The 26,042-nt window shown below is 45.8% G+C and overlaps 1 protein-coding gene across 6 annotated transcripts in view; it reads right to left on the minus strand.

Annotated features, from left to right (window-relative positions):
* Window positions 1-26,042, minus strand: part of Abca3 (ATP binding cassette subfamily A member 3) — a 50,256-nt gene that overhangs the window by 21,017 nt on the left and 3,197 nt on the right. For 4 of the 6 annotated variants that reach the window (XM_074059471.1, XM_020169336.2, XM_074059470.1 and 1 more), the window contains exons 2-15: window positions 21,194-21,392; window positions 20,945-21,032; window positions 19,887-19,978; window positions 18,306-18,386; window positions 17,931-18,195; window positions 15,995-16,122; window positions 15,239-15,404; window positions 11,592-11,851; window positions 10,257-10,373; window positions 9,869-9,989; window positions 5,839-6,012; window positions 3,048-3,229; window positions 1,071-1,214; window positions 440-569 (exon numbers count right to left, since the gene is read on the minus strand). In XM_074059471.1, the coding sequence (XP_073915572.1) occupies window positions 440-569; window positions 1,071-1,214; window positions 3,048-3,229; window positions 5,839-6,012; window positions 9,869-9,989; window positions 10,257-10,373; window positions 11,592-11,851; window positions 15,239-15,404; window positions 15,995-16,122; window positions 17,931-18,195; window positions 18,306-18,359 (1,741 nt within the window). In that variant the 5' untranslated portion in view covers window positions 18,360-18,386; window positions 19,887-19,978; window positions 20,945-21,032; window positions 21,194-21,392. Of the gene's footprint in view, window positions 1-439; window positions 570-1,070; window positions 1,215-3,047; window positions 3,230-5,838; window positions 6,013-9,868; window positions 9,990-10,256; window positions 10,374-11,591; window positions 11,852-15,238; window positions 15,405-15,994; window positions 16,123-17,930; window positions 18,196-18,305; window positions 18,387-19,886; window positions 19,979-20,944; window positions 21,033-21,193; window positions 21,393-21,531; window positions 21,656-26,042 lie in introns of all 6 variants that reach the window. The other 2 variants (XM_074059468.1, XM_074059469.1) reach the window with 2 other exon arrangements.

Genomic DNA, 26,042 nt, shown 5'->3' on the forward strand with positions numbered 1-26,042 from the left:
GCTTTGTTATGGGCCACACAAACTTCAGAGACAAGAAATGCCCACTCGTACGCTTGCGTGTACAAGTGTGAAGGTGCTGAGTCCATCACTCTCACAAGGTCCCCACCCCACCAGTGCTGCTGACAGGGATCTTGTTGCTGGGGGAATAACCTTAAGAGTTGGGTGTGACATATTAGGGACAAAATCAGTATGGGTGGACTTACTCCTGCATGGCTGGAGAATTAGCCTTGGTTGTTTTTGCTGATCCCATTAGGCTTGGGCATTATGGACAGAGACTGAGAGGAGGGTGGAAGTCACTTAAGGGCTCTGAACATGTCCCCATGGGCCACGGGGCCCCGTTCTGTAGGGTTACAGCTGGGGAAGGAATGAAAACTGCAGGAGGGAACAAGGGCAGGGCTGGCAAGAAGCAGCTTCAGGCAGATGTGCAATTGTCCCTTACCTGTGAGCATAGAAAGGGTGGTGGTCTTCCCTGCACCATTGTGGCCCAGCAGAACAGTGATCTGCCCTTCATACAGGTTCAGGTTCAAGTCTCTGACTGCTGCCTTGTCCTTATTTCCCACTTGGAACACCTGCAGGCAAGGCAGAAGACCACCCTGGTCTTCCCACAGCCCTCAGGGGTCTCCCTCTGCTTCTAGAACACATCCCCCAGTGTCACAGGATACCAAGTTAGGTGTTAATTGGCCTGCACGGGAGTGAAGTCTGGGGTAAAGGCTGTGTCCCACTGCTGTCCTCTTGACTACCCACCAACAGGTCCTATATCCTGTGTGTCTCTGTGTTGTTAGGAAGCCCAGGAAGCCAAGATATCCAGTACAGTGGAGCAAACATGTACGGAGTAGCTGGTGAGAGTTGCACCATAGCTGACACCACTAAATCTGGCCCCACACTAGGCACTGGGTCAAATTGGAAGGTGGCCTGTGCCTTGGAGAACAGGTCACCAGTAGTTGAGGGGCCCTTGCCTCCCTTCATCATGTGCTCAGGAGAGTGGGAAGGAGCAAGGCCTAGGAGAAAGCACCTGCTGCTAAGCAGCTATACCCACAGTTCTCTGCTCTGTCCCCACAGGGAGTTGGCACCTTGGATAGATGTTTGATCTTGATCCCAGCCACCAGGCCTTCTGGCTCAGCTTCAAAGTACTCAGTTCTGAGTGCTTTTTCGGGATCACTGTCTTCCTCCTCTTTCCCAACAACCATCCTGGAGTTTCCACACCAGTAGGAGGGCTGGGATGGAGACAGACAGATGTTGTTCATGTTAGTTAATTTTGTGACCAATAAAGCAACTACCATCAATACTTTAAATGCACACAGCAACAAGACCTCAGCCTTAATCCTCCAGGGCACGTGACTTCAGACAGGGAATCCCAGCACAGCTCCTGACTTGATCATCCCTGGAGAGGCTCTAAGCCTTGGTTTCCTCATCTGGCAAATGGGCACAACAGTAACTTACAGGTTTGTTGTGAATGTCAACTCAGATGTGACAGAGAAGACATGGAGTATGTCAACAATAAAGATTAATGTGGAGAGAGTCATTAAAAACTCCCATACAGAGTGATGTCACTTGGCTATAAGGAAGCTCCTTTCCATCCTATTTCTTCCAGTCACAGTGGCAGACTCCAAGCAAGGGCTCAGAACACAGCCACAGACCTTATACACTCCATCCTGAGGGCACCTTGGGCAAATGACACAGGGCACTGGAGGGTCAGCAGTGGGGTGGGGACCTGTCAGCCAGCAGCTGTTCATAGTGCTGGGAATATCACGTTCCATTAGTTATTAAGGACACATTTCTCAAGTTAAAATTTTTTTTTAATTTTGGGAATTGAACCCAAGGCCTTGCAAGTGCTAGGCAAGTGTTCTACCATTGAGCCACAGTTTTCCCAGCAACATTTCTCAGATTTAAAGTGACTAAAGTCAGAAGGAGTCTCACATTTCAAAGGGCCATAGTTTAACTGTGGCATTTATCTTACATAGTGATAGACAGAGCTATGGTTACCTTTAACAGGTGTCATCATAATCTGATGAAATATGGTAGTGGACACTTGATATATATTTGGAGAATAAAAGGATGAAGAAAGAAGCGGTCCTAAGTAACCTTTGACAGGGAATTGGTTAATGTGTGGTGGTATACCCACATGCTGGGATGTGGTGCAGTCATCACAAATGAGGTTCATATATAAAAGGAATATATTAAATAGAAATATATTTCTAAATAGAAAACAATTTATAAATATGTTTAGATAAAAATCTAAAACCATATTTATAGGGCTGGGTGTGGCGGTATGTGCCTGTAATCTCAGCTACTCAGGAGACAGAGATTAGGAAGATCACAGTTGCAGGCCAGCCAGGGCAAAAGTCACCAAGACTCTCAAAAACAAGCTGGTCATGGGGGTACCTATAATCCTAGCCACTCAGGAGGCAGAGACAGTAGGATCACTGTCTGAAGCTGTCCCAGGACAAAAGCGTAAGACTATCTAAAAACTAAAAAAGCAAAAGCCTTGGGGTGTGGCTCAAGTGGCAGAGCACTTGCCTAGGTAGTGAGAGACTCTGAGTTCAATTTCCAGTAACACTACAAAAAAAAAATCCCAAAACAACTATATTTATAAACATATACACACACATACGTATTTAAGAAATCCAAGAAGTACTGTCAGGTTAAAATAAAAAAACAGCAGGTTTCAAGCATTTTTATAACATAGCCCATTTTAATGATGCTAAGGTAGCCACGTCACGTGCTAGCCGATGCACAGGACAAGCCTGAAGACACACAGTCACTGCACCAACAAAGTTCCTGGACAGCAAAGGCTGTGGACAGCAGAGGCTGGGTGAACTGTTCCTGTGGAATGGGGAGCGGAGTCTAAGAAATCCTTCTCTGAGCCCTTTCATCTCAGACTCTGGAGGGGGGCAGGTCTTCATCTCTCTCAGAACTGATCCCACTGGGCAATCCCATCCAAGTCCTATGCAGGGGTTGTAGGTCAAGACTCGGAGGGCTCCGAGGCTGGGGACTCATCTACCCGCACAGAAGTGGCCTGCTTGAAGAGCAGGGATGTTAGTACTCACCATGAGGAAGAAGTAGCAGGGCTGGGGCATGCCAAATTGGCCTGGGAAGACAGCCTCCACGTACCAGGTCACTAAGCCGTAGAGCACAGAGTCCAGCAGCAGCATTCCCAGCACTTGCCCAAAGCAGAAGTCGTCATCCACATTGACAGGACTCAGGAGGTCTCGCCACTGGATGCCCATGCCTGGAGGACACACCAAGAAAACAGCCCCACACTGGGCAAGCTGGGCCCCCAAAGCCCCAGGTGGCATATGTGTGCATGTTCACCCTGTGTGCCACTGTGGAGTCCACATGATTGACTATTCCCTTCTCAGCTTTATAACAAATCTGGGAACATTCAAGTCTTTAAGACAACTGCAAGTTACTAAATCAGTGTTACAGAATCAGCAAAATGGGCTTGCATTTCATTGGTAATGTGTACACACATGTACACACATTCATATGCACACACACATATGCACACTTGACATACATACATACAAATACACATACACATATACAATACACACATGGTTTGGGGAAGACCATTGTGAATCAGTGTGAGTTTAACAAGTCTTTCTTAAAATTGAAAGACCTCAGATACATATGAAGCTCTACTCATGGTTTGCCAATATCACAGTCCACACAGGCCTGGATGGGTGTGTCTGGCCACTCTGGTCAGAGGGCCCTGGATGGAAATTACAGTGCTCCAGGGTTGGGGAGTGTTTACTATCAAACATCTAGAGATTTGAAAATTCAGCATAGATCTTCGAGAAAAAAAAAAAAAAGTGCAACAACAGATTCCTTTTAATGGCCTTTTGAAAAGCATCTGAGGCTTACTTGGCTGTGAGGCTCACAGCTCATATGGTTATACTATGTCTAATAGTTGAAATAAAAATTGAATATTGATATACTGTGTCCAAGAAGAAAAACATCAAATGTTATAATTTTTTTTTTGCAAAAATGTTAAAATGAAACAAAATTTAAATGTGACATTCATTTGTAGTGACCTATTACTTTACATTCTTGAGGAATTCTGACAATGAGAACAGATTTTAAACAGTGTTGAGTTTAGAAGTCTTTTAACTTTCTTTAGAATATTTATGAAGTTGTCAATAAACCTATTCTTTAAGCTTCAAGAAAAAGTATTTGCAGCCCGAAAGTTACTGCTCATTTACAAAGTCTACACTTACTTTATCAACAGGCTACTAGGCATGGAAATGTACATACTTAAAAACTAAATTGTCGTAAACTGTTGCCAACTGAAGAAAAAAGTTCTAACTCAAGACAGCAACACTGAATCTTCCTGTGGCTGCTCTCCTACCTCTTTCCACAAACCCAGGAGCGTGGAAGCTACAAATAGGAACTGGGTAGTACTGTGGTTTGAATGGTCCCATTCTTGTGCTGGACACTGGGTCCCCAGGGCACCAGTGTTGGGCTGGAGGAGACCTTCTGGCTGGAGAGCCTCAGCAGCAAGTTTGCTCCCTTTTGTTCTCCTACTGTTGAGGAACAGCATTCAAGGTGCCATCCTGGAAGCTGACACGGGGCCCTTACTGGGCACCAAACCTGCTGGAGCCCTGATCTTGGACTTCCCAGCTTCCAGGTTGGGTGAAATAAGTTTCCGTCTTTTATTAATTACCTAGTCTCAGGCATTCTGTGATTGCAGCACAAACAGACCAAGTCACACAGCTGGAAGACAAGAGCATTTGGCCTATAAAAAGAGAACAACTGGGCAGGGATGGACATCTTAAATGAGCCAGGCCAGTCCATGAGAAGGTAGACTGCACTTAAATCCTGCCAGTAGACCAGAACAACATGCAAAAGCCCCAGGAAGGCTGACTGTTGTACACCAATGGGGGACAGATACAGTAACTTGCATCCTAACCTCTCCTGCAAGTGGGTCCCAGACCACAGCCATTTGCCTCTCCAGGGTTCTCCTACAACAGGTGTTGGAGCCATCCAGAAATGACACAGTTCCTGTCTTAAGAGGGAAGCTGTCTTCTCTGGAAATCTTCCAGCAGGAAAGGAGTTAACCCAGGGGTCCCCTATTGCTTCTTTAAGAAGGCTAGACTGGATCCATTGAAATGCAAGCACCTACCGCAGGCGTTGCAAAATGGGAGCCTACAGGACAAAGTCAGCACAAAGAAGTGTTTTATTTGACTTCCACGATGTTTTAGGTCAGGGAATTTCATAAAAATCGGGAAAAAATTTTTCCTGTGCTGGGCTGGTAGAGTGGCTCAAGCATTAAGACTGCTTGCTGAGAAAGCCTGAAGCCCTGAGTTCAAATCTCAGTGCCGCCAAAAAGATAAACGAATGAATAAAATAAAAATCAGAACAAAAAAAAAAATTCCTGGGCTATCACTCTCAGGCCTTTCTGGTTTCATCACCAGTGGCTGAAGGAGGGTCTCGCCCTGATCTTTATCAGGGATGGGCTGCTGACTTTGAGGTCTCTGGTACAATGGTTCTAGATGTCTCAGGAAGCAGGAAAAGACTCAGAAGCCACCCAGTTAGATACCATAGTCAGACAAGAGCAGGTGCTGTGGCCAATGCCCCTGGGCATTTGAAATCCTTGGCCATATTTAGCCCCTGTCCCTCATATCTCGTATCTCTTCGTGGCCTCCTCGACACTTGGGGCAGAGCTGGCACTCTCTGCACACCCTCAGTGTCTGTCTGCCAATGAAGCCCTGGCTTCAGGTGTCCTGATCTGCTTGCTCTTCACCAGAGATTAGGCTAACCTCTAGAGGCACTTCTGGCAAGATGCTCCCTGGGTAGCAAGAATCAACAAGAGCAGCTTGAGAGGAGGACAACACTCACCTTTGGCTTCAAATTTTCCTATAAGCTGGGCTCCCATTGCCATGGCAACATTGGACAGAAGACAGGATAAGAGCTTCTGGCTCAGTGTCATCCAGTTGTACCAAGGTGCCACAAAGAAGTAGGGGATGTAGGTAAAGAAGTACAGGAAGCCACCCACTGCTGCCGCCATGTTAGCTGTGGGAAGAGGGGAACATGGGGTGTGTTACAAATTTGCCAGGGCACATGTGTGTGCAACAGTGGTCACAGGGGAGACTGAGACCCACCTGAGTCCAAGAACTGGGAGAGTCCAGCCTTGGCCTGTAGCCTCTGTAGTACAGGCACCCTGGGACAGCACAGTGAGGCTCAGAATGGGAAAAGGACCCAACAGGGGTGAATGACAATGTGTGTCAGTCCATGCTGACAGTGCTCAGGCTTTGGTTTTAAGATCTCTTCATGGGCTGGGCATGGTGGTGCATGTCTATACTCCAGTTACTTGGGAGGTAGAGGATCAAGGTTTGAGGATAGCATAGGGGAAAAGGGAGACCTCATCTCAACCAATAAGCTGGATGTGGTGGTACAACCATGTCATCCAACTACATGGGAAACATAAATAGGAGGATCACAATCTGAGGCCAGCTGAGGACAACAATGTGAGACCCTTTCTGAAAAATAACTAAAGCGAAAAGGGTTAGGGTGTAGCTCAAGGGGTAGAGCACCTGCCTAGCAAGCATAAGGCCTGGGTTCAATCCCCAGTACCACCCAAACAAAAAGTAACTATAAAAAAAACACTGATAATTTAACGCAAACGTTTTTATAAACAACAACGGCAGTCCCACAGTTGATGAGAAGAGTGGCACTGCTGTACAGCTGTGCAGCCTCTGTAATGACTGACTTAAAGGTTACAGCTGATGCTCCCAGCTGCCTCTGCATGTACTGTGCATCCTGTCATTTTGGTTGAAGAACAAGAAGGAGATGTGGCTTCATGTAGACACGCGGTTGGAAAAGGGAGGGGTATAACATTACTCTTTTATTTTTAAAATTAAAAATTTTTTTTCTTTTATTCATATGTGCATACAATGTAACATTACTCTTTACAGACATTGATGGACTCTTTTCTCTGGTACCACACTACATGTGCAATCATACTATCCAATGGACATTTCTTTACTTTGTTGTTTTAAAAATCATTGTTTATCTTGCAGTTTTTTTGTCCCCTGGGAAGAGGGTTGCAATACTGAGTTTTGAATTTAGGGCCTTGAGGTTGCTGGGCAAGTGCTCTATCACTTGAGCCATGCGTCTAGCCCTTATCTTGTGTGTTTTTGGTTTTTTGGTGGCACCAGGGCTTGAACTCAAGGCCTCATGCTTGTTAGGCAGGTGCTCTACCACTTGAGCCACTCCACCAGCCCTTTTTTGTGTTGGATATTTTTGAGATAGGGTCTCACGAACTATTTGCTGGGGCTGACTTCGAACCTCAATCCTCCTGATCTCTGCCTCCTGAGTAGCTAGGATTACAAGTGTGAGCCCAGCTTTTCTTTGTTTGGAATAGATTTTTACTCTTGCCTGATTTTGTAACATGAGGCATTAGTCATTTGGAAAATATTGCTTATTGGGTTATATAGAACTTCCACTGACATATTTTATTATACAATACAAAAAAATCACATTTGTTAATATTATCACCAGCCTCATGAAAAACTTTTCAAGTACTTGGAAGCTGTCAAGTTCATGGTGATAGACTCGAATGTGTAAAATTCTATTTTTTGGTTAAAATTTTTAATTATTATAAACATCATATTATCACCAGTGGTTTACATTAAAAGATAGGCCCATGCCTAGCAAATGTGAAGCCATGAGTTCAAACACCAGTACCCCCCAAAAAAGGAATAGGCTCAGATTTGAAAAAATGCCTATCAAATACCCAAGTCTGAAAAACTACAGCCTGACAGCTACTCTTTCAAGCAAAAATGGTGCTACATGAAAAAAAGGGGCTGGTTTAGCCGACAACTCAAACACCTGTCCACAAGTAGGTCCCGAAGACAATCATTTCTCATATGCAGCAGAACACTTTATGCATATATTCTATTTTGTTACACAGAAAACCAAAAAAGGGGACTGGGACCATGGTTATTGCAGTGGTAGAGCACTTGCCTAGCATGCATGAGGCCCTGGGTTCATTCTCAGGACAAAAATTGAAAAAGAAAAGTATTTATATTTTCTGTGGTACTGGGAGTTGAACCCAGGGCCTCATGCATGCTAGGCAAGTGCTCTACCACTTGAGCCACACCTCGAGTCCTTTGGTTTGTATTTTGTTTTTGAGCCAGCATCTCACTAACTTTGCCCAGCCTACTTCAAACTTGTGATCCTGCTTCCACCTCCTGAGTAGCTGTGATTATACATATGACCCACCATGTCCAGATCTGACTTGCATTTTATGAGGATCACTCTGTTGGCTACATTGAGGACTAAATGAGGAGAGGGTGGAAGCAGAGGGATCATTTATGAGGCTCTTGCTGTGATAAATCAGTCAGAAAGGATGGGCTGGGATCAAGGTGCACGGTAGGGGAGTTAAGTCAAGGTTGGAGTTCAGGTGTACTCAGAAGGTAGAGATGACAGGATCTGCTGATAGACTGGACAGAGAGCAAGACATAGGAGAATACAGAAGCCAAGGAGGGGGTCCAAGGCTCTGGACTGATAAGAGATCGAGGCAGTTCCTGAGAATAGGATCAGAAGCTCAGTCTTGGACATGTCCGGTTGAGTCACACATTGTACACCTGAGGGAAGCTGCGGGGTATGAACCTGAATTTCAGGAGAGGCCTAGGCTGGAGCTCTAGATTCAGGGATCATTGGCCTGCTCAGAGCTCTTCAAGAGAAGTGGTGTGGGCAGTAAAGAGAAAGTCTTCAAAATAAGAACACTTTTAAGATTAAAAGAAGTGCTTTCATTAAAAAAAGATTTTTCAGGGGATTGGGCATGGTGGCTCATGCCTGTTATCCTAGCTACTTGGGAGGTAGAGATCAGGAGGGTTGCAGTTCTAGGATAGCCCAGGCAAAAAAGTTAGGGAGACCCCCACCACCTCAATCAGCATCTGGGTGTGGTGGTATATTTGTATAATCCCAAAGCAGGAGACATAGATAGGATTGTAGTCCACAGCAGTCTTGGGCAAAAACATGAGTCCCTATCCAAAAAATAATTAAAGCCGAAAGAGCTGAGGGCATGGCTCAAGTGGTACAGTACCTGCTGACCAAGAGTGAGGACTTGAGTTCACACCCCAGTTGCACACATGCTTGCACACACACACACACACACACACACACACACCCAAAAGACTTTTCGGGCCAGCCCCAGGCAAAAGCACAAGACCCTATCTGAAGCAAACTAAATCAAAAAGGGCTGGGGACAGGGCTCAAGTGGTAGAGTGTTTTCTAGAAAGCAAGAGCTGGGCATGGTGATTCATGCCTGTAATCCCAGCACTTCGGAGGCTGAGGTAGAGAGATCATGAGTTTGAGGCCAGCCTGGCTTACAGAGCTACAGAGTAAGTTCAAAACCAGCTGCGTCTATTTAGTAAGATCCTACCTCAAAACACCAAAAAGGCTGGGATTGTGGCTCAGTTGTAGAGAACTTCCCTATCAATTGCAAGGCCTTGAGTTCAAACTCCAGTACTGCCAAAAAAAAAAAAAAAAAAGAAAAAGAAAGTGCTAGGGAAACTATCTACCTGTAAAGAATGTTACATGAAGCTAAACTATTACATAATAGAGGTGGTAAAATAACCATCTTTTTTTTTAAACCTTCGACCTAAATCACCCTGACTGGCCTCCCTAGTCAACACCATGTGCTGTCTTCTGTCCTCTTTCCAGCTCTTTCCCAAGGCTCTGCCGCAGGCCTCTGCTGGGTTCCTGCAAGCCTGTCCCTGGATGACCTAACTCATTATGTCCAATCCCAGTCTCTCAGGTTCTCTAGTTCAACAATTCAATCTCTGGGTCATGTCTGTAGATGCCCTTTGACCCCTTAACCTTGCATGAACCCCACAGTCTTCCATCCTCAGGGGAGTCTCACCTTTACTGAAGAAGGTGCTGACCATGAAGCTAAAGGAGATGGAGGAGATGGCAAAACACAGCAGGAAGACCAGCACCAGGGAGGGGTCACTGCTGGAAAGCACTGCTACTTCCTTCTTCACCTGCAGGATAGGTCACCCAAGCCAGAGTGGCGAGTTACAGCAAGGTAGACAGAGTTCACAGAGGGGCCAAAATGTCCAGGTCACAGGGACACTGCTGAGTATGGGAAGGGGCCCTCGCCTCAGCCAGTGGGAAGCTGTCCCTCCACCAGGGAAAGACTTGCCATGAGGTCCGTGGCTGAGACACTCTGCAAAGAGCAGATCCCAGCCCAAGCTCTGGGGTCTCCACACCCTTTTCTCACCAGAGGCTCCTGTTGGAGTGACACTCACCTTGATACAGAGGAGCAGGGTCATGAAAGAGACGGCAATGAGGAGGAAGAGGAAGAACATGAGGAACCAAGCAGTCCAGTGTAGCCAGTTGCTGAGTCCCATCATGCGCATATACTCCTGCCAAGAGGAAGAGGCGTCACTCCTCATTGGCACACCACTGACCCTTCCCAGAGTCCCATGTGTTCAGGTTCGGTGTCCACTGATAGAACAGGTAGGAATCACACAACATATCCTGGGTAGAGGAGGATGGCCCTAGTCTGATCATCATGTCAGCCCTTTTCAATGGCTTTTAGCCCTATGGTGTAAAGAGAACGCCCCTCCTGTCTTTCCACAGTCTCACACGCTGTCCCATCTGGGAGGCCATCTCTGGCCCCCAATTAGGATGAATTGCCCCATGTCTCCTATTGCCCCCTGCAATGTGGCCTGGAATGTCTGTTTTTCACTGGGCCCACTAAACCTTGTCATACAAGGACTCCCCTTTCTCTGCTTGCGCCTTGATCAGGGCCTGACACGAGTACCCCATAGGCGGTAATTAAGCTGGTGAATTCTCTTTAAAGTCCTTCATGGCACCCCATGTCCTATGTAGCTTGAGGGGTCTTCATGGTCTTTGAAGCTTGAAGTGAGCAGCAGGTGCTTATAAACTGATTACTGCTATATATATTTTTCTTCTTCTTCTTCTTTTTTTTTTTTTTTTTAACAGTACTGGGGATTGAACCCAGGGCCTTGCATTTGCTAGGCAAGCATGCTATCTTCTGAGTCATACCCTAAGCCCTGGCCACCGTACTTGCCCTGCACACACAGGGTTTTAAAATCCAAACATATCAGTCTGGTTTCAAAGAAGTCAGAAGGATCTGGAGCCACAGTGGGCATGCACTTTATACCTCAACTCTTTTGGCTTCAGAGCATAAGTAACTCTGGCGGGTAATGGAGCAGTAGCCTTGAAGCCAGTTCTTCCTTCCTTCCTTTATTCCTTCCTTTGATCCTTCCTTCTTCCCTCCCTCCCTTTCTTTCTCTCTCTCTCTCTTTTTGGTGGTACTGGGGTTTGAACTCAGGGCCTCATGCTTGCTAGGTAGTTGCTCTGCCACTTAAGACACTGTGCCAGCCCTGTTCTGTGTTGGGTATTTTTGAGATTGGGTCTTGTGAACTATTTGCTCAGAGATGGCTTCAAGTCATGATCCTCCTGACCTCTGCCTCATGAGTAGCTAGGATTACAGATGTGAACCATGGGTGCTAGCTAAGCTAGTTCTTTTGATTGAGCTCTGAACACAGTGCCACAGGGCACCACTCTCACAACTGACTTGCCAGAATGTCGGGAAGCCATATACAGAGGGATACCTTTAGTTTTCTTTCTTTCTCCTGCACCACAGCCCGGATGATGGTAAGGGAAGTGTAGGTGAGGCTCAGCATGAGCAGCAGGGGAAGCTGGTACTGGATGGCCGCAAGGAAGGGGTCAGAGATGAACGGTGGGAATGGGAATCTCTTTGCCACCACCGTGAGCTTCTGGAACAGCTGGTACGTGGAGGTGTTGGCATGATAGTACATGATGGCTTTGTCCACGGCATGCTGCATTGCCAGGAAGCCTTCGCGGATATACCCTGAGTGTGGAAGCAAAAGACAGTCACATTATGGGTGCTACTCTCCAGGGAGCCATGTGCCCTGAAACAGCCAGAGCCTTGTGGGGTGTGCAGAGGAAGAGGCACAAAAGGCAACAGACTGACTTCATGTGATGACCTGTTGAAGCCACCAGTAGCATCTGGCAGCAAACGAGAGGAACGATATAATTGTCACTTGCACTTTCTAATTAATACAACACACAAAAAAAATCACATACATGATATTTTAAAAACACCCTGATGCCAGGTGCTGGTGGCTCACACCTGTAATCCTAGCGACTCAGGAGGATTGTGGTTCAAAGCCAGCCTGGGCAAACAGTTCGCAAGACCCTATCTTGGAAAACCATCACAAAAAGAGCTGGTGGAGTGGTTCAAGATGAAGACCCTGAGTTCAAGCCCCAGTACTGCAATAAATAAATAAATAAATAAACTTGAGTGGAGAGAACCTGTGTGCCCCAAATAGGTCTAATGATATTCTAAACAAATAAACAAAAGTTAGGACAAACATGTAAGGAAAGAAGCAAGGTGTGGTAGTACACATCTATAATCCCAGTTACTCAAGAGGCAGAGGTGGGAGGATCTTTGAGTTTGAGGCCATCCCTGGCAAGATCTTATTTCTAAAACAAAGCAAAAATGGCGGGGGGCATGACTCAAGTGGTAGAGCTTAAAAGACCCTGAGTTAAATCCCTCTACTACCCTGAGAGAAAACAAACATCAAGGAAAATATATGCTAATAAGAATTAGGTTAGAGGGAGTAGGGACAACAACAAAGGTCTGAAGAATATGAGAGTGTTTCCCACATTTAGTGAAAGGATTCGGTCCTGAGTCTCCCTAGCAGTCTCAGAGCCAAGAGAAAGAAGCTTATGGCCTTGATCCCAAGATGACTCCAGGTGGGAGGTGGCTAAGTCCAAGGCAGAGTCAGAGGAGAAGGGTTTGGTGAGTCTAAGGTTGAAGCTGCTGTAACACCATAGTGCCACAGCAGCCTGAAACAGCGGCAGCTTGTTCTCTGGTGCTCTGGAGGCTGGGAATCTGGCCCAGAATTCATTCAGCTATAATCGAAGTCTCAGCAGGGTCACAGGTCCTTCTAGAGGTCAGGGGAGAATCTGTTTCTTTGCTTTTCTGGTTACCTGTGTTCCTTAGCTTGAGAGCCCTCCCTCCACCCTCAAAGCTGGCAAAGCAGCATCTCTGGGGTGCTGCTTCTGTTGATCTACCTCATTTCTCTGACCTCTCTTCTGCTGACCTTGTCTGCTTTTAAGCACCCTTGTGATTACATTGGGTCCTAGAGGATAACTGACAATCTTGCCATCTTAACATCAGCTGCCCTTAACTCTCCTCTGCCATGTACCCTGGCATGGTCATATGTTCTGAGGACTAGCATGTACATACTTCTGGGGCCATGATTCTGCAAACCACAGTGCCCTGCCCTGAGTTGCTGTCTCAGCAGCCAGCAGGCTCTGTGACCAAAGGTCATCACCAGAGGAACTCTCCGTGCTTTGTGACTTCCAAAATTTGTGGTTTTGGACTCCCCCAAGGGGATCTATAAAGGGAAAAGGGCCTGGTTGGGGTGTGTGTGAGAGACAGTGTCCCATTAAGTGCCAGGCTTGGTAGAAATGGGGCCCAAGAAAGGGGTGGGCTCTGCAGCCTGAGGCCCTGAACCACAGTGTTGCAGGCATGGGTGGTTTTGAACATCAATGTTCTCTGACATCCAGTGTTAGCCACCTGGGCTCTAGGCGCTAGAAAAGAGAAAAACAATACGCCAACCATACCTCTAACACAGGGTTACCAAGTGCACACATTCTTCCCATCTCCCTCAGGTTTTATGATCACAAGAGCAGCAGGTTCTCAACTAATGTTACTGGTTGTGTATCAAGGACGGTGCTTGGGGGAGGGGTTCAATTCTCATCTTCACAAGGAAGTTTCAGAGAAGCTAATGATGTTCCCATTGGACAGATGGGGACAACGAGGCCCAGGAAGTCATACAGCTGGTGAGGGACCCTTGATATTTTGCTTCAAAGTCGTGCCTTTTCAAATATCACTATGTCTGTTTTCACAAAAAAACATGTGCTTGCTCACATGTTGTTCTCTTGGGAGACTACCAGAAAGCTAGGGAGTCTTCATAGTTACAGCTTTCTCAGTATTCTGTGCTGTGAGCCATCACTATGTAATCGCTTTTTTGTTGTTGTTTGTGATCATAAATAAAGCTGTAGTGAGCATCTTTATGCACGTGGATTTTCTCCTTTTAGGTATTATGGGCTACATTATCATTAGGGGTATCAATGTGTCTGACGTATGGACATTTGGGGAGAGAAATCAGGACCAGAATTCTAGCATTGACCTGCCATGTGCTACAACATACCCTTCTTGGGGCTTTCTTTTTCTTTTTTTTTTTTCTTTTTTTTGTGGTACTGGGTTTGAACGCAGGGTCTACACTTTCAGCCACTCCACCAGCCCTTCTTTGTGATGGGTTTTTTCGAGATAGGGTCTTGTGAACTATTTGCCTGGGCTGGCTTTGAACCATGATCCTCCTGATCTCTGCCTCCTGAGTAGCTAGGATTTTAGGCATAGAAGATCCACTAATGCCCGGCTCTTCTTGGGCTTTCTATATAACTTCTACCACTCCTTTTTTTTTTTTTTGAGACAGGGTCTCAGTATGTAGCCCAGGTTGACCTCGAACTCATGATTCTCCTGCTTCTGCCTCCTGCCTGCCTGGTACATATGGTCTGAGTGAAGTTCCATGGCGAGATGGTCCTAAGCCTTCTCCTGAAGCCTCTAGTGAACTGTCTCCTGCCAAACTAAAGGTAATCTGTGTTCTCCAGAATCTTCAGATTTTCACCTAGAACCTGAAGTTGGCTGTGGCCTGACGGTTATGTCTAGCCTTGGGTCCTGGGTGCCAGCCACCTTTTGGCTATCCCTAGGTCAGTTCTAAGATGTGCCCATGCTTCACAGGAGGCAAACATCAACTGCTGGCCAAAGCAAACATCCAATTTCTATCTAAGTCACTGATTCAGTTAAACCATGAGTTAATTTCAAAAAGACTGCAGACCTTCGAAAGCCTACAAAACTACACAGAAAAGACCAGGGAGAGAGGAGAAGTGTCAATCAACCCAAGCCCAAAAATGCTGATGCCAACTGAAGCTTCTTAAAAACTGAGAGATAAATATTTCACCCAGTGTCTTCTGGGATACTGAGGAACCACTGTGCTTTCCAAAGCTTATGTTAGCCTTTCAGAAGCCAGTTTTATTAGGGACTTTCTTCCTTCTCCTACAAACAGGAAGTATTTCTGCAGAGAGATAAAAGATGTGCCCCTTCCTAACTGCTACTAGTTAGCAGCCTGAGGCTAGTAATGTAGTTCCCAAAAGTGCTTCTCACCTGGTTCCCCACCATCAGGGGACGTAGGTTCCCTCGGTCCTGGGTTTGGGAAAAGCGGAAAAAGGGAAGTGGTATGCCAGCCCTCTGTTTCTTTCAGGAAAAAGTTGCCCATTTGGGGCCACAGGTAATTTCTTCGTGTGTAACTGAAGCGTAGGTGATATTTCACCTGTGGAAATAGAGAAAAATCAGCTGTTCTGAGGAACTCAGACAGAAGAGAGGGCACCTCAGTCCAGTGAGGGCCAGACCATCCCTTGCCCTGAAATAGTCCCAATGGCTTCAAAAAGTCAGTGATCTCACCCATTGGGGGCAGGAAACCACAGAGGGGCACCTCTCTTGATACCAGCAACATGAACCCCCCAGCACTGAGGGACACCTATGCAGGACCATTGGAGGGCCACCAACATCTGGAGAGACTTTTTGGCCAGGCAGTATTTAAGTCCCAAACATAAGATATTTTCCTACCCACCCTGTTTAACTCTATCCAAAGAGGCCTGGAGGATCAGTAATACCTTTTACAAAATGAGAAAACAAAAGGGGCCTGTCCACTGGTGGTGGATTTTCTAATGTGTTCTGAAATGATAGGTTAAAATATCACCAGGTTCCCTCAGTGGGGACTGAGTGGAGATACCAAGCCAGAAAACGGTCTAATGTTTACTTCCAGGCAGGCAGAGCTTAAGGAAAAAGGAGCCAGGCTCATAGGTGGAGTTGGTCATCAGGGGGACACTGGCGCACTGTTCTAGGGGCTCTTAGCCTCACCGCCAGCGGCAGTGGGTCCTTGCTGTGGTTGCCAACATTCTCGAACACCATGGCTGCCAGCACATTGGAGGAGCGGTTGTCGTACCGAATGTAGTCCTCAAAGTCCTTCTCAGAGGGAAAGCCACGCACTGTGGACAGAACATAAAGCCCAAGTTGCCCAATCTTCCTCACTCCTTGAAAAGCCTGGTAGTGTCAGGCCACTTCAGATAACAGATGGAAGCTGACAAGATTCTCTAGGGCTCTGTGAACCTTCCCTGAGACTGGAGAGGCTTTTGTCTTGGCAGAGAGACGGGTTGCTATAGATGAGCAGAAGCACTTGGTAAGAGCTAGGCCCTGGCCAGAAAGTTGATGGGTTCTCCTATTACAGTTTTGTTTGTTTTGTGGCAATATAGGGGCTTGAACTCAAGGCTTATGAGTTTACTAAGCAGGCACTCTACTGCTTGAGCCACACCTCTAGCCCTTCCTGCTGAGGTTTTGAAGCAAGGCTAGACTCAGCAAGACTAACAAGAAATTATATCAACCCTAGGCTGGGATCTGCAGCCAGTGGCAGTTTCTCTCTCTCATAACTATCATGCCATGTTTTAAAACTGGAGTGTACCCAGGTGTGGTGGCTCACACCTGTAGTCCCAACTACTTGGGAGATAGTAATTGGGAGGATTGTGGTTTGAGGCCAGCCCCAGCAAAAAGTTAGCAAGATGCCATCTCAATCAACAAATCAGTCTTGGTGGTTCACAACTATAATCCCAGCTATATGGGAAGCATAGGTAGGAGCATCTTGGTCCCAGGTCTGCCTGGGCAAAAATTCAAGACCTAATTCAAAAAATAACTTAGGTTGGAGGTGTGCCTCACGTGGTAGAGTGCCTGCTTTGCAAGCATGAAGCCCTGAGTTTAAACCCCAGTCCCACTGGAAAAAAGAAAAAGAACTAAAGCAAAAAGTGCCTAGCAAGTACAAGGCCCTGAGTTCAAATTCCAGGACTGCCAAAAAATAAAAATTAAAAAAATAAACATACACATTGTAGTAGATACAAACTTACTGTTTCTCAAATGATTTATTTGCCCCCAGCTCCCTTTTACATAAGGAACTTTACTATAATTATTAGGTGGGATCCTGGAAAGTTCTTTAGCTGTTGCCACACTGAGCTCAACCTGCCACAAGAGGCATATGCCAACAGGAAGAGGTGAAAGAGAAAGGGGTAAAAGGTAAAATGCAAGACAGTTTTATCCTGAAGACAAAGATCTAGAAAAGATGGCCAGCATGTTTCCTGTGCATCTCCCTCGATAGGCTGCGCAGTGACTTTCTTCAGAGCTGCACTACCCGAAACCACATCCCAGAAAAGGTCCTTGTTCTGTGTACTCCACCCACACTCTGCCTTTGGTTTTTTTTTTTTTTTTTTTTTGCAGTTCTGGGACTTGAACTCAGGACCTACACCTTGAGTCACTCCACCATCCCTTTTTTGTGATGGGTTTTTTCAAGATAGGGTCTTGCGAACTCTTTGCCTGGGCTGGCTTTGAACCACGATCCTCCTGATCTTTGCCTCCTGAGTAGCTAGGATTACAGGCGTGAGCCACCAACACCTGGCTCACACTCTGCCTTTGTAACTCCTTGGCCAAGTCCTCCCAGCTTCCCCCTTTATCACTAGGTATGGTTGCAGAGCCTGGTACAGTCAACACTGTCACACACCTTCCTTCACTGGGCCCCTCATCCCTGGACAGATAAGAGGCCAACCCCGAGCCCCATTCTATGAGACACAGACACAGGGGAGCCCAGGGAGTCGCTGGGTGCAACAGCCAACAAGAGAAGCTGTAGAATTTGGCCTTGGGCTGCAGCTTTTAGCTGAGCCTTTCCTGCATCCTGGGGGCTGAATCCCATACATGACCACAGAACAGAACCATGAGAAACCCTGTCAAGGCTCCTGGGCACCTCACTGGGTCTTACCTCTCATGTTGATCCCTAGCACCCTCTTCACTGTCTCAGTGATGGTCCTGGCAGCCTCACTATGGGAAGGGATGTAGGCGAGCTCCCAGCTGTTCCCTGGTAGGGATAAAGTGAAGAACAGGGGCAGTTTCTGGATGGACTGGTTGTAGTACACAGTGGCATTGGGCACGTTTTCTGATTGAATCTTCAAGCGAAGCCAAATCAGGATCCCAGAAAACAGTAGGGGCAGGAGGAGTTCCAGGACTGTCACTAGAACCTTCCGCTTCTAGAAGAGAAACAACCACCCCATTGATGGAGCGCTCCTCCTTTAAGGGCATCCCCTGAGCCATGCACAGAACAAGACACCATGGCTGCCCTTCCTCAGGTTGGACGCACCTGCAGAGTGTAGTTTTTCCACAGCAGGAGTACCAGCTGCCGCAGGACTGCCATCTTCCACTAGCAGGCCACCAGCACTAGCTGTTGACCAAAGAAGGAGAATTCAGTGAGTGATGAAAACATGAACCCTGGATATCTGGGGAAGAGCCATAAACTCTCTTCCTTTCTGCCTCCATAACTCCAAATAACCCCAGTCTGACGCCCAAAACACTCAACTTTCCTTGGGGAGACTGCTGTATTTTGCAGAAACGTGCTTCTTTCTTTTGGTTGTATTGGGGTTTGAACTCAGGGTCATGTGCTTGCTAGGCAGGTGCTCTACCACTCTACCACTTGAGCTATGCCTCCATCCCTTTTTGCTTTAATTATTTTTCAGATAGCGTCTTGTAATTTTTGCCCGGGCTGGCCTCAAACTGCGATCCTCCTATCTCCACCTCCCAAATAGCTGGGAATACAGGTGCAAGCCACCATAACTGGCAATCAACACCATGCTTTCTATAAGCATTATGACTGCTGTGGAGGTATTTAATATTTGATCAACACTACTGGTATTTTCTCTATGTGTTAATTAATGATTAATGCATAGTTAATATGCATTAATCATTTAGCAAAATAGTCTTATGGAATTCCCCTTCCAGACTGGCTTTATCTTCAGCCAACACAGAACCAGTAAAAGAAAATGGAAGGAAGGAAGGAAGGAAGGAAGGAAGGGAGTTAAAAGGGAGGGAGAGAGGGAAGGAAGAAAGGAGGAAGGGAAAAGGAAGGAGGGAAGGAGGAGGGAGGGAAGGAAGGAGGGAAGGAAGGAAGGAGGGAAGGAGGGAAGGAGGAAAGAAAAAGGGAAACAATGTAGCTGGGCATGGTGTTACACCTGTAATCCCTGCACTTGGGAGGCTGTGGCAGGAGGCTCTCAAATTCTAGGCCAGCCTGGGCTACATAGTGAGACCTGCCTCAAAAAGAAGAAAAGAAAACTCAACTTAGTGTCCTGATTGCAGGTGATTTCTAAAACCTGGAGACGACACAGGGGGCCTAGAATTGGGGTGCTCACTAGCCTTGTTGACCCAAGAGCAGGACGGCATAGCAGATGTATATGTGGAATAATCAATCATTCTCTCCTCCCTTGAATGTAAAGACCATTTTTTCCCATTGTTTTACAAATATGGGAATCAGAATCTCCATTACATAAGACCAGTCATGCCAGGCATGGTGCAGTACACCATCCCAACCCTTGGGAGGCTGAGGCAGGATGATTCAGAGTTCAAGGCCAGCCTGGGCTACATAGTGAGACCCTGTCTTAAAAAAAAAAAAAAAAAAAGACCAAAAATAAAAAACAAACAAAAAGACCAGGAATTTTCATCTTTACCACTTATCCAAAGAAAATGCATCCAAAAATATCCTCCATTACACATGAATATTCAAATATGGCACACATAATTGGGGAAAAAAATCTGCCAAGAGATTATCAAGCACAAATGATAGCAGAGCAAGAGCAAAGATTTATAAGGTATCTCTCAATTTAGATAAGCCCATTTTGCTAAATTTCAAATATAAGAGAGACACAGAGTACAACGTTCATTAATTGCTCACCTGCTAGAGAAGTAGGTATTCCGAATAAGCCCAGGTGGATCAGAAGGACCGAGTTCTGAAAGCTGAGGTCATGGAGGCCCAGGTGTGCAGGCCTAGGGAGGAAGAGAAGGGGAAGGAGCTGACGGAGCTCCTGGTCCTTGTCCAGCTGAGAGCTGCAGGCAAGCATAAAGGAGCACTTCCCAGCTCAGCATCCCCCAAGTGGAAAAAAGTTGTGGTGACTCACAGTGGACAGTTTCAAGTTCAGTTATTCAGCTCCATGTCCATGGCTAATACTAACCTAATACCATCCCTCAGTGGGGCTAAGACAGTAGGGTAGGAAGACAATTAGTCTCATTCATTAATGAGATGAGCTAACATGCTACCAATATGGAGAATCCGAAGCACAGAGCAAGGGGTTATTTAAAAAAAATAACCTGTTTGACTTTTGGCTTCAATCAGTTGAAAGTCATTTCCATTAAGCTCTTTTTATAATATAAGGCTAAAAAATCTTGCCTTATAAAAATAGCTATGGCTGTTGATATCTTTGCAATAGTATTCAGAATGTGTGCTTTTGAGCTGGGCATGGTGGTACACGTCTGTTATTCCAGCATTTGGGAAGCTGAGGCAGGAGGATAGCCAAGCTTTAGGCCTGCCTGGGCTATACAGCAAAATCCTGTCTCAAAAAAAAAATATATATATATATAGTTTTCAAGGGGGGTCAAGAAGTTATTTGCAAATTAATTTAAAATACAACTTTTATTGAGCAAGAATCTGTTAACAGTTCTATTTATGCTAAATACCATGTGATAAAATATGACTTTTAATTAACCACACAGTAAGTGAAGAAAGCTAAGATAGTATGAAATGCTACTAAGGAGCAACTTAATAAATTATCCCAATTCTTTTAAAATTTAATAAGGACAGGGAATATAGCTCAGTGGTAGAGCACTTACTTAGTATGTGTGAGGGACTGGGTTCCATTCCCAGCACTAAATACATAAACTATGAAAAGGTGAAAAAGCTGTCTTAAGAACAGCTGCAGACAATTAATAAAGGAACAGTGAGTTAGTGACACCCACTTCAGGCCCCTGGTTCACGAAATGTTTCTAGAAGGTGAAAAGCAGACAGGGTGCCTCCAGTCAAGGCCAATCCAGATCAGAAGCTGGTCTGGAAAGGAGTATAAAAAGGTCACAGTTTAAGATGCTTTCTGGTCAGAGTAGATAGCTTCCTTTCTTGGCAGTCTGGCCAAGGAAGGAAACATTTATTCCCACCCCCCAGGCCCAGGGCAGCGAAGGACACACAGTCCTCCCTCCTACTCAGAAACTGACCTGAGTCCCTGGTGAGGCTGGCCGCAGGTCTTCCTCAGGGCTACAGGTGAACTGTTCTGGTGGTGGTGCTATGCAGAGGGCTCAGGGGGTAGGGCCAGTGGGCCCTTGGAGTGCAGCAGGGCGGCCCTTGGGTATAAGAGTGCTGAAGCCTCGCAGGACATCAGGAGGGACTTGGAGCTCACAGGCATGACTCTGGCACCTTTGGGCAGATGGAGGGTGCTTGAGCATAATTTGGAAAATTACCAAGTTAGAAAGTAAAAGAGCAAAAATGGGTTGCAAGTATGTTGCTAAACAGAGCAGATCTGATAACAGAGAGGTATGGACTTTAGCACGCATGCCTGGGTGGTGCCTGGCTCTCTCTTGCTACAGGACATAGGAAGCTGGTGTATTCTATACTTTCATACTCATCAGTGCTCTTCTTCAATGTCCTCTGATGTGGTTCTGGGTCCTAGTATCATTACCCTTGAAAAAAGAAGACAAGGAGAAAGAACTGGCTCAAGATCACACTGCCAGGGAGCCACGTTGTCAGGGTGTGCATCTTGGCCTGACTTAACCTCCAAGTCTGTGCTCCCAGACATTGCACTCGTCATCCTGTGTACCTCAGAGACAGTGAACACCCTTCAGTTTTATATATGGCTCCTAAAATGTAATTTAGCAATCAGGAGGAAAAGAAATACCCCTTCAGCCCCACTACCTCATTAGAGATTTTTATTTAATCCTGTGCCTACCTCCCTCGGCTACTTTGCCTGTGCCAGGTCTTACCTGAATTCTCAGTGAAGGCTAGCTAGCTACATTTGTGTCTGTTCTGTTTGAGCAAAGAAATTTAAAGGAGATCCCAGAATTACAAAATCTGGAAAGCTTTCTGGTTACAAAAGCCAAAGGGAAGGAAGTTAAAGTTCCTTAAAACACTCGACACTGCGGTGGCACAGAAAGTCCCCAGAAGTGGTGACGGCTGAGATCCAGGGGGTGAACCCTCTCCCCCCCTCCCCTGCCAGCTACTCTAAGGCAAAAAAGGAGACTTGCAAAGCAGCCACCTCCTCCCAAGAAGAGTGCTCTAAGAGCTTCCCGCTGAAGAGGACTCATTTTGCTCCTCCTGAGGACACAGCCAGGAAGGGAAGCCAGGTCCCTCCCTGACCCCACTAAAAAACTTCTTTGCTTACTGTTAATATATTAAACATTACACAAGTCATGGGGTATTTCAATATTTGTTTTTTAAGTAGGCAACTGAATGGGAATAGAGCAAGTGTATATACTGTGGGTTGCTAATTTCTGAGAACTCTTCTGGTGGAATGTAGTATTCCTCTCAAAATGGTCTTTCCCATAACTGCTCTTAGCTTGGGATCTATGGGTCGTGTCAGTTCACAAGCACCTCCACTTCCTTTGTAAGGTTATTTATTTATTTATTTTTTTCATTATGGGCTCAAACTTGCCATCCCTGTCCACTTTTCATTCAGTGCTGCCAGTTGAACCCAGGGCCTCAGGCATGTGAGGCAAATGCTTTACCACTGAGCTGCACCCCAGCACTGCCATCCAATTTCTATGTGTCCATTCAAAAGAAGTTTTTCATCTGTATGTAGGGAGTACAACAATGTCAACACTTGCTAGGTGCCAATGGTTCATGCCTGTAACCCCAGGTTACTCAGGAGCAGAGATCAGGACGATCAAAATTTGAAGCCAGCCTAAGAAAATAGTTCAAGATACCCTATCTTGAAAAAACCCATCACAAAAAGGACTGGTGGAGTGGCTCAAGGTACAGGCCCTAAGTTTAAACCCCAGCACTGCCAAATTAAAAAAAAAAAGTCAGTGCTCAAATCCGGTGAGACAGGGCCTGGAGCCAGGCACGAGACCTACCATGCCACGTGTTTCTATCTCTAGCCCCGGTGCACTTCCCTCCATGGAAGCCTGTCTGCACTGGCCTGAAAGGGGACCTCAATAAAACCATGGCTGGATCTCCTGAGGTTGCCCAGAAAATGGATGACCATGGCAATGGACACTTTATCACAGGTGTGCAACACAGGTGTCCTTGGGGGCAGCACTGGAGAGGTTCAGCAATTTTCCTCCACGCTGAGGACCCACCTTGCCCTGCTTGAAAGCTCTGAGGAATGTATTTCATTACTGACATGGGGAGTCCCTAACAGCCAGCCAGCATCAGAGGTCTGCATGAGTGCACACTGAAGGTATTTAATTAATGTTTGCTGGTAGAATCTGACCTTTTAGGATATCTGAGACAAAAAGTATTTATTCATTCAACAAACATTTGCCAAGTGTTTACTGTGTTATGGGCACTTATACAGAACACTAAGGATTTGCTGAAGAAAATGATAATGTTCTTAATCCAAGGAACTTACAGACTAAGAATGCTTGCCTGTCTTGTAACTGCTAGAAGTGAAGTTAAAACAGTATCACAAAGTCCTGAAGAAGACTGGAATTAACTGTGTGTATGAGACAGCAAGTAAGAGAGAGAGAAAGAGAGAGAGCGCTGGGTGGCCAGTCTAGAGTTACTTACCAGGTGGACAGGGGAAACTACAGGATCATGGAGAAGTGAAAGGGCACACAAGAGGAACAACAAGTTGCTCTAAAGCTGAACACAGACATGGGGCCAGCAGTAGCAGACAATGAGCCAGAAAGGAAAGCAGACCCAGCTCCACGTCACCAAGGCCTTCGGTGCTGCCCCAGGAAGGGAGGTGGCCAGGGGTGCTGGCCCATGGGCCATGATGCTGCTGGAGAGCCTGTGGTTTTGTTCAACCTTTTACTCAGTATATAATCTTTTTCAGTACACTTAGTGAATATTGAAAATGTCAATGGCTTCTGCAGATGAAATGCTCAAACACCAATAAATATTGTCAAAATAAAAGGCGGTACTGAAAAGAGTAGCACGTGTTTAGAGCACGGTCTCTGCCTGTGAAGCCCACCAGTGGGCTCCAAGTGGGGTGAGCAAAACACTATGTGGCAGTGAAGGAATGGGGAGAAATCCTACTTGTATTTTTGTTTAAAAATAAAGAAAAAGGGGCCGAGCATGCTGGTAAGTGCCTATAATCCCCTACTCAGTAGGGAAAGCTAGGACTGCAGTCCAAGGCCACCCCAGGTAAAAGCTCAATCTAAAAACAAACTAAAGCAAAAAGGACTGAGGTGTGGCTCAAGTGGTAGAGCACTTGCCCAGCAAGTGGGGCTTTGAGTTTAAATCCTAGTACCACTAAAAATATATATAATAAAATAAAAATAAGAAAAAATTGCTTTCCTGGTATTTGATACTGTGGTGTTCTTGTTGGCCTGTGTGGCAGGAGCTACCTATGGCAGAGGAGGAGGAGCCTGTGACATGAGAAATGGTGGCAACTTGAGGTTACTTACACATCTCACGCATGTTGGAGTTTACATGCTTCAACATATCATGGATGTGGTTAATTAATTTTTTTGTACATAAACTTTTTTTTTTTTTTGTAGTATGAAGATTGAACTCAGGGCCTCACCTTTGCTAGGCAAACACTCTACTACTTCAACCACTCCTCCAGGTCAGATGTGGTTAATTTAAAGAAAGACATTTAAATAGCCAAACTTTACAATACTTTGTAGTGATGTGAGAGACGACCATGGAGTATCTTTTGTGACATGTAGGTTCACTGGTCAGCTTAGTACTTCGAAGGACTGGAGAATTTAAGAAAGAGGTATGGATTTTTTTTTTTTCTTTTCTTTTTTTTTGACAGTACTGGAGTTTGAACTCAGAGCCTTGTACTTGATAGGCAGGTGTTCTACCACTTGAGCCACATCTCCTATCCCTTTTTTTTATTTAGTTATTTTTTGCATAGGGTCTCGCATTTTTGGTTGGGGCAGGCCTCAGACCTCCTACCTACAGCTTCCTGTATAGCTGGGATCACAGGTGCATACCATCCTGCTTGACTTGTTGGCTGAGATGTGGTCTCACTAATTTTTTTGCCCAGGCTGGCCTCGAACCTCAATCCTGCTGATCTCCACATTCATAGTAGCTGAGATCACAGGCCTGAGTAATCATGTCCAGCCCTTGAGTTTTCTTTCATGAAAAGTTCTAAATCTAGAGACTTTAAAAACAAACGACTGCAGCAGTGTTTCAACTGGCTTTTTCCTTTTTAAATAAACACACTCAAATCGTGCCTTCAAGGAAAAGGTGACAATGTGAGAGTTACAGCTTTTCAAAGAATCTGCCAAGAAAAGAGCATTTATGAGCATAGAAGTCTGGGGATGTGTTACTGCTCAGATCTTGAGTGTTCCCAAAAGGCCCATATGTTAAAGACTTGGTTTCCAGCTTGGTGCTACTGGAAGGTGGTGGTTATTGAAGGAGGGCCTTTGGGAGAATAGTGGGAATCTAGCCCCTCCTCTTTCTTTCTTTTGGGACCTGGCCATAAGATGAGCAGTTTTGCTCTGCCACACATTCCCTGATACAATGGGCTACCTCACTACTATAGGGCCAAAAGCAAGGTGCCACTCAATCATGGACTGAAACCTCTTAACTTGTGAACCTTTTTTCTTGGTAAATTAATAGATCACAGGTGTTTGTTATAGCAATGAAACACTGATGAGCACAAGATGTTTTCATTATTACAATGTCACAGATGCCACAGAAAACCATATACACAAACACGTATACCAAAAGACCTTGGAGACCAGAATTTCCACCTTCCCTGATAGCCCCAAACCAGATCGAACTCAGCAAGGGCCCTTGAATGACTGGTGAATGGGATGGAAAACAAATACTTTGACCCAGAAGCATAGTCTGTGTGCCTTCACAAGGTGTATCAAATTTACCTGTAAATGCCACAATAACTGGGTCCTGAAATAAACAGGACTTAGAAACAGGCCACCAAGAGTTTATAAATGA

The sequence above is a fragment of the Castor canadensis genome, chromosome 17, assembly GCF_047511655.1.
Source record: "Castor canadensis chromosome 17, mCasCan1.hap1v2, whole genome shotgun sequence".
Taxonomy (NCBI): Eukaryota; Metazoa; Chordata; class Mammalia; order Rodentia; family Castoridae; genus Castor; species Castor canadensis.